We start from the raw sequence: 13177 nt of genomic DNA, 5'->3' as shown, positions 1-13177 counted from the left end.
CATGGAACCCAACAGCTGGAGGACAGAATGTGCTGTGGATCTTTCCCTTGAGAGGAAGGGTATGAGTTGTTGTTTTATCCTTAGAAATCTGTGCTCTGGAATCAATGCCCTACAGTTCTTTGTATCCAACAGGACCCCAATGAATTCTATGGATTGGGATGGGGGGAGGTTGGATTTTTGCCAGTTTATAGTTACACCTAGCCTTTCTGCAGTGTGAAGGGAGTATGCCAAGACTTCTTCCAATATATGTCTGGTGGGGCGGTGATGAGCCAGTCGTCTAGGTATGGAAACACCTGGAATTCTTGCAGTCACAGGTAAGCTGTGACAACTGTCATGCATTTTGTGAACACTCTTGACTGTAGAGAGTCCGAAGGGCAGTACTCGGAACTGGTAATGACTGGCTCCCACACGGAAGCGAAGGAATCTTCTTGATGGTCTGTCCACCTTTATGTGGTAGTACGCATCTTGAAGATCTGTAGAGCACATCCAATCATCTGCCTCCAAGAGTGGGAGGATAGACTGCATTGTAACCATCCAGAATTTCTGTACCTTTACGAATTTGTTTAACACACCGAGATCCAAAATCGGTCTCCAGTCCCCAGTCTTTTTTGGCACCAAAAAATAATCTTGAGTAGAATCTGGATCCCATCTGGTCTGGTGGGACTATTTGGATGACTTTTTCTTAGCAGCTTTGAAATCTCTAATGCTGCTTCTTCCCTTTGACTGGGTGGAACGTCGGGTAATTATTTTTTAGGGGGGGCGGGACAAAGATTGAAGGGAATATGATAACCTTTGGTTATTATCTGTCGTACCCAAGAATCGGTGGTAATGGTTAGCCAGGCAGAAGAGTACAAAGGGAAACGACCCCCAACCGCTTCCAGAGGAAAGCAGTTAGGCCGCTCTTCAGGAGTGGTGGTAGGACTGGTCAGAGAAAGAATCTCTGGAGCCCTGGTTACGCGGACCTCCTCTGCCCTGAAAGGGGGTGTCTTCCATATGAGTTTCCCCTCTGCCTCTAGGGGAAAACTCAGCTTGTGTGTCACAGAAAGAACCTTGAGACTTTTTGTGCCACATCTTCCCACCCTTCTGGTTTCTGAAGAAAGCCCGTTGAGGGGAAGAGTAACAGACACCCATGGCAGAAAGGGTCTTACCGTCCTGTTCACATCTAGCCAGTGTACCTTGTACCTTGGGTCCAAATAACAAAGAGGCTTCAATAGGAGCATTCAGAAAGGAAGCCTTGAAGGGTTCTGCGAAATCACACAAGCGCGTACAGGCATGCCGCCTCAGGACAATGCCTGCACCCGCTGCTCTAGCTGCTCCTTCTGATGCATGAGAAATCAGACACATGGAGGAGTTAGAGATTGATTCAAGGGTGGCTAACTGTGAGGCCACTTTGTCCCGGACCTCATCAGACACCGCTCCGGCCAAAGTTTCAAAGAGCTCAGAAATTAAGTCTCTCTGAAGCCTGGTAAAATGTGCCATATAATTCAGGGACCTAACTGCAAAGGTCACTGATGCAAAAGTATGCTTCCCTAATCTGTCCAGTGCCCGGGACTCTGTTGGGCGGATGGACAGTCCGGCTTTCTTCCGCTGGATCCTTTTTGTTGCGGCCGCCACCATCAAGGCATTCATAGGAAAACCTTTGGACCAGTGAGGATCACTATCTGGACGGGACAAGATTTTATCTGGCCTCCGGGGAATGGCTTCAACGGTGTCAGGAGCCTTCCATGCACGCTGCACGACGAGCCGGACAAGGTCGTCGGCAAGTGGAGTAACCCAGGAGGTAGGGGGCTGGGCACGAAAGGCCTGCAGGAACACAGACTCTTCAGAGGACGGGTTAGAGGGCAGCCATTCACCTCTCTGTTTAAGTATTTTGAGGATATCTCTAAAAGATACCTCAGAGGGTGACCGAGGGGACCCTTCCCCATCATCAAAGTCTGTCTTCCATGAGGGACTCCTCTGGTGAGTCCACGTGCTTCCTCTTACACGAACTCTTGCAATAAACTTTCTCAGGGGGAGAATCTGGGGAAGACAGCGCAAAAGGGGCCTCCTGTGGGAGTGTGTCCTGAGGCCCTTGTTCCCGGTGTCTGCTAGGGGTGGTTTGTGTAAATTGCGGTCCAGAGGACGGGGGCACTGATAGCACAGGATCACCAACAGACGCAAGAGCCTTCTCCATGAGTTGGAAGACTGGTCCACCTAAGGAGGTCACACCTCGCTCAAGCAAATCAGCCTGCCTACTCGGAGTCCCTAGATGGCTGTGAAAAACAGGAGTTCATACGCCACAACTGGCATCCTGAGCGGTGACTGGTCTCTCCTGCCACAAAGGCAACTGCAGCTCCTTAGTGAGGTCCATAAAAGGAGCCGTAGTGAGGGGAGTCTGTGTTACAGCAAGGGGCTTCAAAGGCAATGAAGGAGGAGAATAGATAGGGGTCTTTGGAGAAGGGTGTTCACCTCCTAAGGAAGCATAGGTCCTGGAGGGTTGGATACCTCTGGCCGAAAGCAGTTGATCCAAAAGACGTACCACATCATGTTCAGAGAGGCTTCTAGTGGATCTCATGGACATAGCTGAAGGGGAATCAGGTCTATCCAAGGGAGAAGGAAACTTGGTGCCCACAAATGGGTCTTTGGATGGCACTAAGGTGTCTGCACCGAGAACAATGGAGCTGTTAAGGCCTGTACTGCTGGTGTCTGCACCGAGGAAATCATTGGTGCCGAAGGTAAGGTCTGCACCGACAAGGTCGGTGCCGAAGTGGTAGTTGGCACTATGGTAGGTGCCGAAAGAGTCTCTGCGGAAAACGAGGTGGTCGGTACCGAGAGGATAGTCGGTGCCATGTAAAGTGTCGGAGCTGAAGCAGGAGAGGGAGTCGGAACAGTCATCGACACCGTAAAGGTCTGCATTGAAGAAAAAGTCGGTGCTGGTAAGGAACACCAATTAAATCACAAACTAAAACCAGTAAAGTAAAAATCACAAACCAGTGACCCAAAAAAAGAAGCAAAACAGCATTTATTCCTCTGACGTCTCGGTTGGTGCCTTCACAGGAGAATACTGAACAAACTTCACACTCCATATTTATAATGCATTCATTCAATCAATTATCCAATAATCCTATTATTTAACTACTTACAAAATTATTTAAAGCAAAACTCTCCAGTTAAAATCTACATTCATTCCATGTGGTACCAAAGTATCAAATTTTAAAATATAAACTGCTTCTTTATACAATAAAACATTTTAAATATTTTTGTACAAATAATTGTCTACAACTTTTTCTAATATTGTACCAACTAACCCATGAGACTGACTCTGATCATAATAAAAATGCTGTGCTACTGCGCTAGACATTTTAACATTTTCAATGTCTCTGATGATTTCAAGCAATCTGACTTTAAAAGGCCTTTTCATTTCACCAATATAAAACTTATTACAGGGACATTTAAGTGCATATATAATGCCCTCTGTATCGCATCTAAAATTTGCTTTCCCAAATTTTATACCATTTATATTGTTAAACCCTGTAACTATATACTTGCATGCCTTGCATTTACCACAGATTTCAGTACCAACTGTTCTTAGTGCATCATAAAATTTAAGTTCAGATTTAATCACTCTACCTTTAACTAAAAAACTTTTTAATATTTCTCCCTACTTTATAAGAGAATTTTAAATTCCCTGGTAACTATTCTCTTCCTTCTTTGGATTTTTTTTTTAAATTCCAATAATATTTCACCATGGCTATAACTTTATCACTAAAAACACTATATAATGTGATGAAATAAATCTCTGAATTATTTTTCTTTCATTACTAGCATAAGTTATATTTTTTTACATTCTTGTGTATTAATCTGACTAGTTTTATAATAAGCATTATCTATTATTTGCTGGCTATACCCTCTTGAGTAGAACATGTTATATATTCTATAAATCTTCTGTCTTAATTCTTCTGTATCATTACATAATCTATACAACCTCGTAAACTCTCCAATAGGGAGCGCCTCTATAGTTTGAGGGGGATGGCAACCTGTAGCCTTAATGTACTTAACTCGATCTTCAAATTTTCCATGTATCTTAGTATGTAGATTATCCCTTAAATACATCTACCTCTACATCCAAGAATGATACTTTTTTTCCTATTTGTATACCTTCAAATTTGAGGCTAAACCTATTATTTTGCAACCGTGATATAAATTCATCAATTTTTGTTTCCCCTCCTTCACACAAAAAAATCAAGTCATCTAATAAACGTGCTATAATTTTTAACATATTGTTGAAAAAATGAAGTTCTGTAAATACATTCTTGTTCAAATAAACCCATACTTAAGTTGGCATATGAGGGGGCGAATACTGCCCGCATTGCTGTGCCCTGCTTTTGTCTAAACAACTCTCCTCTAAATTCAAAAAAAAATTTTGTAGGACAAAAATATAATATTTTCACTATATATTCAGTAGCTGGACCTTGCCCCAAGAAAAATCTCACTACTTCTAGACCAAATTCATGATAAATATTTGTGTAAAACTCTTTACATCAAGAGTAATCCAATACATCTGATCATTCCAGCCTATGTTCTGTATTTTATACAAAAAATCTGATACATCCTTCACATAGGCTGGTAACAATAATACCTTGGGTAACATTAATTCATGTAAAAGACATCCAATATTGTGCAAAAAATAATTACTTCCAGAAACAATAGGGAGCCCTGGTGGATTAACCATACTTATATGAAATTTTGGTACACAATAAAAATATGCCATACTAGTATTATAATGACAGAACTTCTTTTTAGCATCTTCTTCAGTCAGGTACCCTAACCTGATATCCTTGTATAACAATTGTTTATACTCAGAAATAGCCAGCTCATATATCTCCCCCTAAACTTTTTCATATACTGTGACATCATTTAGATGATTATAGCACATTTCTAAATATCGGGAAATTTATCTGCAGGTTTGAATATGAAATATGCATTTCTTCCCAATGCTTGCACTGCTAACCATTCATTTTTAGTTAGATTGTAATTAATATTCATACTTTTTTTTAAAATTCAACAAATTCTTGCACCACAGAGTAATTTAACATATTTTGAAACTGCATAACTTCCACACAATTAAACACAGGTATAAATTTACTTTTTGTTTCTATACTACTTGTATCAAATAAGTAATGTGCATTAGTAACATCATCAGATACACAAGAAAATAAACTGTCATTACTATTAAAATAGACTTTTTCATTACCATCATCATACATAAGATAAACATTTTCATCAGAAATCTGAGGTACAACTTCTAAATTGTGCCTGAACATGTACTTCAATTGCAATTACCTGATAAACTTGAACACATCACATTTCAAATCATGTAGCCTCGGTAGTACTGTAGGAATAAATTTCAGGCCGCATTCTAATACGGCCTGTTCATACATATTTAGACTATAACCAGACAAATTTACTACACGAGAGTCCATTTTACCATCTACCCCTCTTGTTCTTATGTTGCCATTGCTGGTACTGTTGTTGGGGGTGTTGCTGATACTGATGGTTAAACTGTCCTTCACTGCCGTTTCTTGCCCTGGTAAAACGTTTTATTCCCCCCTTGGTTCCGAAAAGTTTGTTGATGTTGTTCAATGTTTTGTGCTGGTGGTAAGGGTGGATATTCCCCATTATATGCACAGTTATCATTCGTACCTGATTAAACTGTTTCAAAAGATGGTCTTGAGCTGAATGAACACCGCTCATCCACCCTCTTCCCTTCCTTAAAAGTCACAGGACATTTAACGCTCTTCCTATTGGCCTTCGAAATGAAGGCCAAACCATTGTCATAGTCTCTGGTGTCTCTAATTAACTTATTCTTTTTTCTGTTCATAATATCCTGTTCATGAACCTTCAGTTTGTTGTTAATATCTTTCAGGATATTGTCCAGAAATTCTGGACCTGTTTTGGACAAAATATTGCTGCACGAAACATTAATATCTTTTTGTAGATTAGTTTTCTTCGGCCTGTCATGCTCGACAAGTATAGCAACCCATTCAATTGTACATTTATGGGCTGCCTGTATCCAGCTTTTATGGAAGACAGAATCTACTTCATCTTCCAGATTAAAAGGTGTTGCTTGGTCTTTATACACTCTTAGACCACGGGGGGTTATTTCTAATTCTAAATATTTAGTCAAACTCTGCACATTCAAAAAAACAGATGTCTCTTTATAAAATAATTGCTCAAGAGACTCACACAGTACCTTTATGTCCATATTCATGGGTATATGTTGTTTCCATTCAATAGAAGAAAACGGATTAGAAAGCCTGTAATTCCGGTCTGTTTCCCATCTGTTCCAGGCTTGTAAATTCGAAATACAGGGATGCGGGTTACTCACGGATCCAATAACAGCCTCGGTAGAAGACAAATTCACCATTCTCTCATTAGGTTGGGATAAATACTTATCCATAGTTCTCTGCTGCAAATCTGTAGTACCACAAAACACCGTAGGTACATTTATATTCGGGTTACTGGCCATCTAACCAACACCAATTAAACCACAAACTAAAACCAGTAAAGTAAAAACCACAAACCAGTGACCCAAAAAAAGAAGCAAAACAGCGTTTATTCCTCTGACGTCTCGGCTGGTGCCTTCACAGGAGAATACTGAACAAACTTCACACTCCATATTTATAATACATTCATTCAATCAATTATCCAATAATCCTATTATTTAATTACGTACAAAATTATTTAAAGCAAAACTCTCCCCTATGTTAGGTGCCGAAAGAGTCTGTGCAGAAAACGAGGTGGTCGGTACCGAGAGGATAGTCTGTGCCGTGTAAAGTGCCGGAGCTGAAGTAGGAGAGGGCGTCAGAACAGTCATCGACGCCGTAAAGGTCTGCATCGAAAAAATAGTCGGTGCTGGTAAGGAAGTCTGAACTGAGGGACCCCTCAGTTCCGATGAGTGTAGGGCACAATACTCGGTGCCGAAGTAGCAGATGGTGCCGAAGGCTTCGGTGCAGAAGATCTAGGCAAAGAAAGCCTCAGGCCGAGGAAGTCAACTCTGAACTAGAAAGTTTGGCCTTCTTAGGTTTCGGTTCCTGGGGGACCCCAGCAGGAGACGACGGAAGAGACTTGGCCTTCTTATGTTCGTCCCTTTTCTTATGGGAACTAGGAGGGGTTGAAGCCTACGACCCAGAAATAGCCTCAGTAAAAGAAGATTTAAGTAGTCCCTTTAAGAGATTTAAGTAGTCCCTTTAAGATCAGTTTATTTTTCCTTTCCACCAAAGTCCTGTTAGAAAAGTTTGCACAAATCCCACAAGGCTGGTCAACAGTCAAGTGAGGCACACCCAAACAGTAAACACACAACAAATGTGCGTCCGAAATAGGCAATTCATGCCCACAATCCACACATCTCTTAAATCCCGGACTACCTTTTTTCTCTGCCATGATAGATAGGAGGAAGAAAAAGAAAGGAAGAAGGTACCACAATGGTACGAGAAATACCCTTAGGAAAAGCAAATAAAGGTTTTACCAACGATGGTAAAGGAGTTACCTCACAGTAAGAAGAAAGAAAGGCTAGAAAAAAAAAAAGAGAGTCGCTAGATGCGATAGGGTAAGAGATAACTATTTAACAAGAATTCAACTGAGAAAAGTTGTAATACGATTAGGTATTATCAAAGAAAGTTTTACTTAGCTCAAGAGAAGTGGCTTTACACGACCGAATGGTGATGCGGCAAACGAAATCTGAGGTAACAGGGAGAGGGGAATTGTGGGCAAGTGTTTAGCTCGAGTTTGTGGCTGTCGCGAGGTTGGAAGATAGCCGACTCAGTTCCAAGGTTGGAACCGGTAACCCAGGCGTAAGGAATGAACGAGGATTAACAATATCAGATCAATAGTTCTGAGAGCCTTAGACTATATACATTTTATTTACAATTGAATCCTCACTGTTTATTACTAAGAAATATTTTGTTTGTCAAGAGCAATATGGTGGTAAGGGAGAGGCCAGGAATCCTTGAGATGGTCTTTCAGTTGATCTTTGAAAATGGTCAGGTTGTTATTTAGAGGTAGTGAGTTCCATTGTTTGGGGATGCACGTTGAATAAAGGGCTTCCCCTGCTGAGTTATTAGCTTTGTGAGTGGATAGTAAGGCTTTCTTTGTTGAGTGTAGGCTTCTGGGACAAAGGTAGGTTTGAAGTTTACCCATAATTTCTTTGCTGAAGTCAGCCAGGTAAATAAAGCAACATGCAAGATTTGTATGCGCTGTAGATATTGCTGTTCTCAAAGTTAAAGGAAGATGGTACCACATTTCAGAACTCGGCAAATGTAAATTGACAATGAGGGGATCAGAGAACAGAACACTGGTACTCTGTACATGGGAGTGAAAGTCTAACGTACGACAACAGTTCCAGTGTGTAGCAGGTTCGCTTGTTTGTGTCTATAGTTTGTAGTATGGTATGTAATTTACCTACAGGTCTTTTTAGAGATGTTTTCCTTTAGCAGTGCAGTATAGTAGCAGAGAAAAAGTTAAGCAGCTACTTAGCTGCAGTGGAGGATGAGTTTTAAAGTTCACTAGAGTTTTCGGCTCAAATCTTTCCTTAAAGTGCTGTGTGTTTGTGAATACACTACCTAGCTGCAGAGATGTGTTCTGTCTATTAAGTATCCCTTTACTAAGTGTACTATAAATGTTCTTCAAAAATATTATGTTAAACGTTAGTGTGCATATCTCAACTTTGTGCAGTATCAGATATTTTAAATCCTCAAAAAGTGTGTTATTTGAAGAAATGGAGAGTAAAATTTGGTAGTATGATATATATGCAGCAATACGGTATGTGAGATGTGTAATAGAATTCTATCTGAGCTACAACTTAAAATAAAATTTTCTTTTGCTTCTGCAGCCCACAGAATTGATACAGATTGATGTTTGTGGAACACTAGGAACTCAGTTTTAACTGGACTGAATTTCACACAAAGGAGAACACTGCATTTTTAACCTTGGCACTGGAGTTTGTTCCTATACATTTTCCATCAAAACCAAACTACATCCTGCCTCAAAGGTTCACCAGGAATCTCCCCAAAAGGGCAACATTTAAAGGGACTGTTTTAGTGCGTGTATATATATCTATAAAAATGAAAATCTTGTTAATTGTATAACTTTATACATGCTGCACTGATGTATCTGTTTGGTTATTTTTGTTGGTCTGACTCGAGATATTTCATGGCCACAGCTATGGAATATACAGTAATTAAAATCCTCCCACACCCCCTCCAAAAAATTTCTGCTGAGCCTACTTACATCAGTAAAGTAAACATTGCAAAGTAACAGCATATTGTGGTTAAAAAAAGACAAAAAGGTAGGTTGCTGTAGAGTTGTCCTCTAAATGATTTTATATTTTATGGTTCTTTTTATCATATTTATGTTTTGTATAATGCTTAAATGGTTCTCATTATTTAAATGTTGCACAGTATCTGTGCTGTGATACACAGAACATTTGTGAAGTGCAAGCTGTGGCATTTGTTACTTTTTCCAGTACTCACTCAATTCCACTCAGGGTCATAAGGGAGAGCTGGAGTCTTTTCACACACACACACACACACTGCTCACTGTGCACACAACCATTGGCAATGTAGAGAGTTTCTGGGATGTGAAACAAAACTGGAGACCCCTGCAGAAACCCACAGTCACAGGGATAATAGGCAGACTTTGCACATAAGGCTCCCCTTCTAGGACCCAAACCAGAGAACCAAGCATACACTTACTAAAAACCTGTCATACTTTTTATCTGAAAAAGAGCACTGTGCTGTGATTTGTGGTGTGAGTTTTAAAGCAGAAAGTCAGCATTTGGTTGGTGTGTTAATGTGGCATGAGTAGTTTTTGTTGGGAAATTGTAAGAGTAGGATTTAAGTTCCCTAAATTCTGCTGTATATTTGCCTAAAAATTATACTTCAGCTGAAGTCCACTGGCAGTAAAACAATAAAGTCCTGCGAAAATGCCATAGTAAGTGGACTATGTACCATTAAATAACCAGTTCATTTCACTTAAATCAATCAGAAGTTAAGTTACCAGAGGAGTTGTTTCACTTACAAGACTGATACTTAAATACATTGTCCAGCAGTTCCACTCAGATTTAGGTGCAGTATTACCCTTGACAGGTCCACATTTAGACATTTAAAACCGCTCAAGAGTTAACCACCATATACAGATCAGTCACTTGGCAACTGGGTACTGACAGTGTCAGCACTTTCTAGAACTTAGAACTATCTCATGACTTTATTTGTCCTTGAGTACTGTGTAATATTGGGTATGAGGTAAGTAAGTCAGTGTCCGTTTCAAATCAGCAAGAAACTAAGGAGCATAGCCCCAGTTTCTTAACCCTGGATCAGGGGCAAAGTTCAAAAATCAGAATTTTTTTTTAAATATTGGTACTACTAACTTGGAAAGGTGATGGAATAAAAGTATATGAATCAAAATGCATTTTCTGAAGTGAAAGAAATCTGTATAATGTTATTTATTGAGTTTATTTACCACCTTTTCTTAAAAAAATCACCAGTTTTAGGAGAACAAGATGTTGAGCAAAAATTGGGGATATCCCTGAAAGTCAGGGACAATTGAGAGAGATATGCTGAACAGTAGTGGAGGTCAGAGCCAATAATTACTCGTGTTCTCTACCAACAGAAACCCAGGTTTTAACAACAGATAAGGATCACTTGAGCCATATGATCTTATTTCGGTTTACCAGTGATGCACAAGGTGCTTAGCCAAATTGCAAATGCAGACTTTGCTTTAAACAATGAAATGTGAGAAATGTAATAACAAACGATAAAATGTAGTACATTGTAAGGATGTGTTACGATCATTGGCTTAGGAAACCTCAGCAGTATATAAAATGCAAACCTTTGCATGATGCAAGTCTCAAATTTCCTCGTTTTCATTTCAACTTCTTTCAGTGTTTGCTGAAAAATCTAGATGTATTCAAGAATACACTGGTATAAAAGGAAATTTTGTAATATATGTAATTCAGCATATGCATAATATATTAAAATATGTTTTGTTGATCTCTGCAGTTTTCTTTTCAGACAGGGCACTTCAGTAGAGTAAATTTGATTTTGTTTGGCTTTATTTGTTGACTGCTGGCTTCTTGCCTGATGTGTTTATGTAATCGATACCATGTCAACCGAGGCACTGGCAGCTCAAGAATTGGATGAACCCAACCCAGTGTACAGATGTTACTACCAAGTGTGCTGAATTAAGGTTTCTGATTAACAACTTCAAAACTCTGGGGTGTTTATAATTTCATTAATGTACAGAACGTGCATCATTTAGTGTATTTACTGTCCTAACTGATCTTTGAACTCTGAACAAAAACAAAAAAATTCACTGTAATCCACAGAAGAACTAACAGACTAGATTAGCGTAAAAAGTTTAATCTCCACTTTCGTGAAACACTTTATCAGAATAATGAAAGCAGTTACCATCCAATTTAAACATAAAATATATAGCCAATTAATAATGATCAGCCAATAAATTCACTCAAACCATTAGAGAATGCTAAAGCTAAAATACTATTAACCATTTAATTTCCTGTTTTTTAAAAAACACTTAATATTGATGTGTTCATTTAAACCTTGTAAAACTTCTGCCCTTAATTTTATCTGCCAACTTCTTTAGTTTCTGTTTGATTTTTAAAATTACCTCCTCTTTTATCTAAACCAACCTGTTCAAGGACAGTAAATAAGAACTTATTAAAATTAGTACACAGCTTAGAATGTTTATACAGGGCATTATTTTCACCCCTTCTCTTTATAGCCCTTAAGTGTTCTTGTATCCTATCCTGTAGGTGTCTAGTAGTCATGCCTACATAAAATGATTCACAATCCGAACATTGGGCAAAATAAATCACACCAATAGAACCACATCCATAATTAAACTTAAAATAAATAGTATTATTCAAATGAGGTAACATCACAAAAGAACCTTCATAAATGTATCTACAACTGGTGCAACCATTACATTTATAAGTTCCTTTGCTTTTATTGGTAATAATATTACTAATGGGAATTTTATTATCATTTTTGTCTTAAAGCTGTTTGATACTATAAACTTTAGTTGACAAGTAATAGCACATTGCCTAATGCTTGTCCTGCATCTTTGACTACTAATAATTCTCCAGTTATGCGTGATATTTTTGATACTCAAGGTATCAACAGACATCTCCAAACAACAACGTGGTAGATGTTCTTCGTGTTTCACTGTTGCGGTTATCTGCTTGCAGTAGCCCTCAGTCGGCCTGATTAACAAAGTCTTGGGTCCTGCGTTGGTTGCTGTCCCTTCTTCCATGACATCAGGTCGTCAGGGGTATAAAACATGCAGCCAACGCCATTACATCAGTCATTCTTGCCATGTGGTGCCCGAAGCAGAAGCAGTTCGCATTCATTTTCGAGTTTCAGAACCAAAGTCTTCAACTAAAGCTAAGTACCCCGTTGGGGAAACTTTTTCTTGCTCCTTCCGATGTCAGTAAAGGTTAATAATTGCATTTCTTGTGGAAAGCAAATACCTCACAACAATTTTCATTCGTACTGTATTCCTTGCCTAGGCCCTGACCACAACATACCTTGCTGTCGGTTTTGTGCTTTATTTAATCAATGCACTATCTGTTGTCGGTATATTTTCGCCTCTAAATATTTCAATTCTCGTTTCAATTAACCAGAAATGTCGGTAAGCCATCTGACTACTGGAATTCCAAAAAAAATGCAAGGATAAAGACAGAGACAGGCCGCCTAGGTCCAAGGCTGCCGATGACACTTCTCCTAAGCCAGTCGCCGGTACTCAGTGAGGCGCTTTCACAGCCCCTGATACCCGCTACTTCTGATTCGCCGACCTCTACTGAGACCCATTTGGAGTCCGGTATGCCGCGAGATGCTTCAACTGTGGCACCTGCGGATGTCTCTACCATGGATGGGTCTGGCGCCGCTGTTCAGGCACCAGCTTCTGAGGGTGTATTCAGGCCTACGGACTTGCATATTAAATCAACGCCTCCTACTTTAAGGCCTAAATCTCGAACCATGCCCAGAAAACCGACACCCAAGCCACATGCTCAGGCCTCTATGCCTAAAAAAACAAATACTAAGAATGGCTGAAGATCTTATAACTTTAATCAGGGTAAGCCAACCTCCCTCTTCTAAGAGACCTAGGACTGAAATTGTTT

The 13177-nt window shown here is 39.6% G+C and overlaps 1 protein-coding gene across 3 annotated transcripts in view; it reads left to right on the top strand.

The window, feature by feature from the left end:
* Positions 1–11027, top strand: part of DNAJC11 (DnaJ heat shock protein family (Hsp40) member C11) — a 1614167-nt gene extending 1603140 nt beyond the window's left edge. For all 3 annotated transcript variants that reach the window (XM_044056434.1, XM_044056436.1, XM_044056435.1), the window contains one exon: positions 8870–11027. In XM_044056434.1, the coding sequence (XP_043912369.1) occupies positions 8870–8892 (23 nt within the window). In that variant the 3' untranslated portion in view covers positions 8893–11027. The remainder of the gene's footprint in view (positions 1–8869) is intronic.
* Positions 11028–13177: the final 2150 nt, after the last annotated feature.

Source organism: Protopterus annectens, chromosome 14.part0, assembly GCF_019279795.1.
Source record: "Protopterus annectens isolate FY-2018-M chromosome 14.part0, PAN1.0, whole genome shotgun sequence".
Lineage (NCBI taxonomy): Eukaryota > Metazoa > Chordata > Ceratodontiformes > Protopteridae > Protopterus > Protopterus annectens.
Note: the sequence above shows the minus strand (reverse complement) of the source record. Positions and strands in the feature narration are given on the sequence as shown.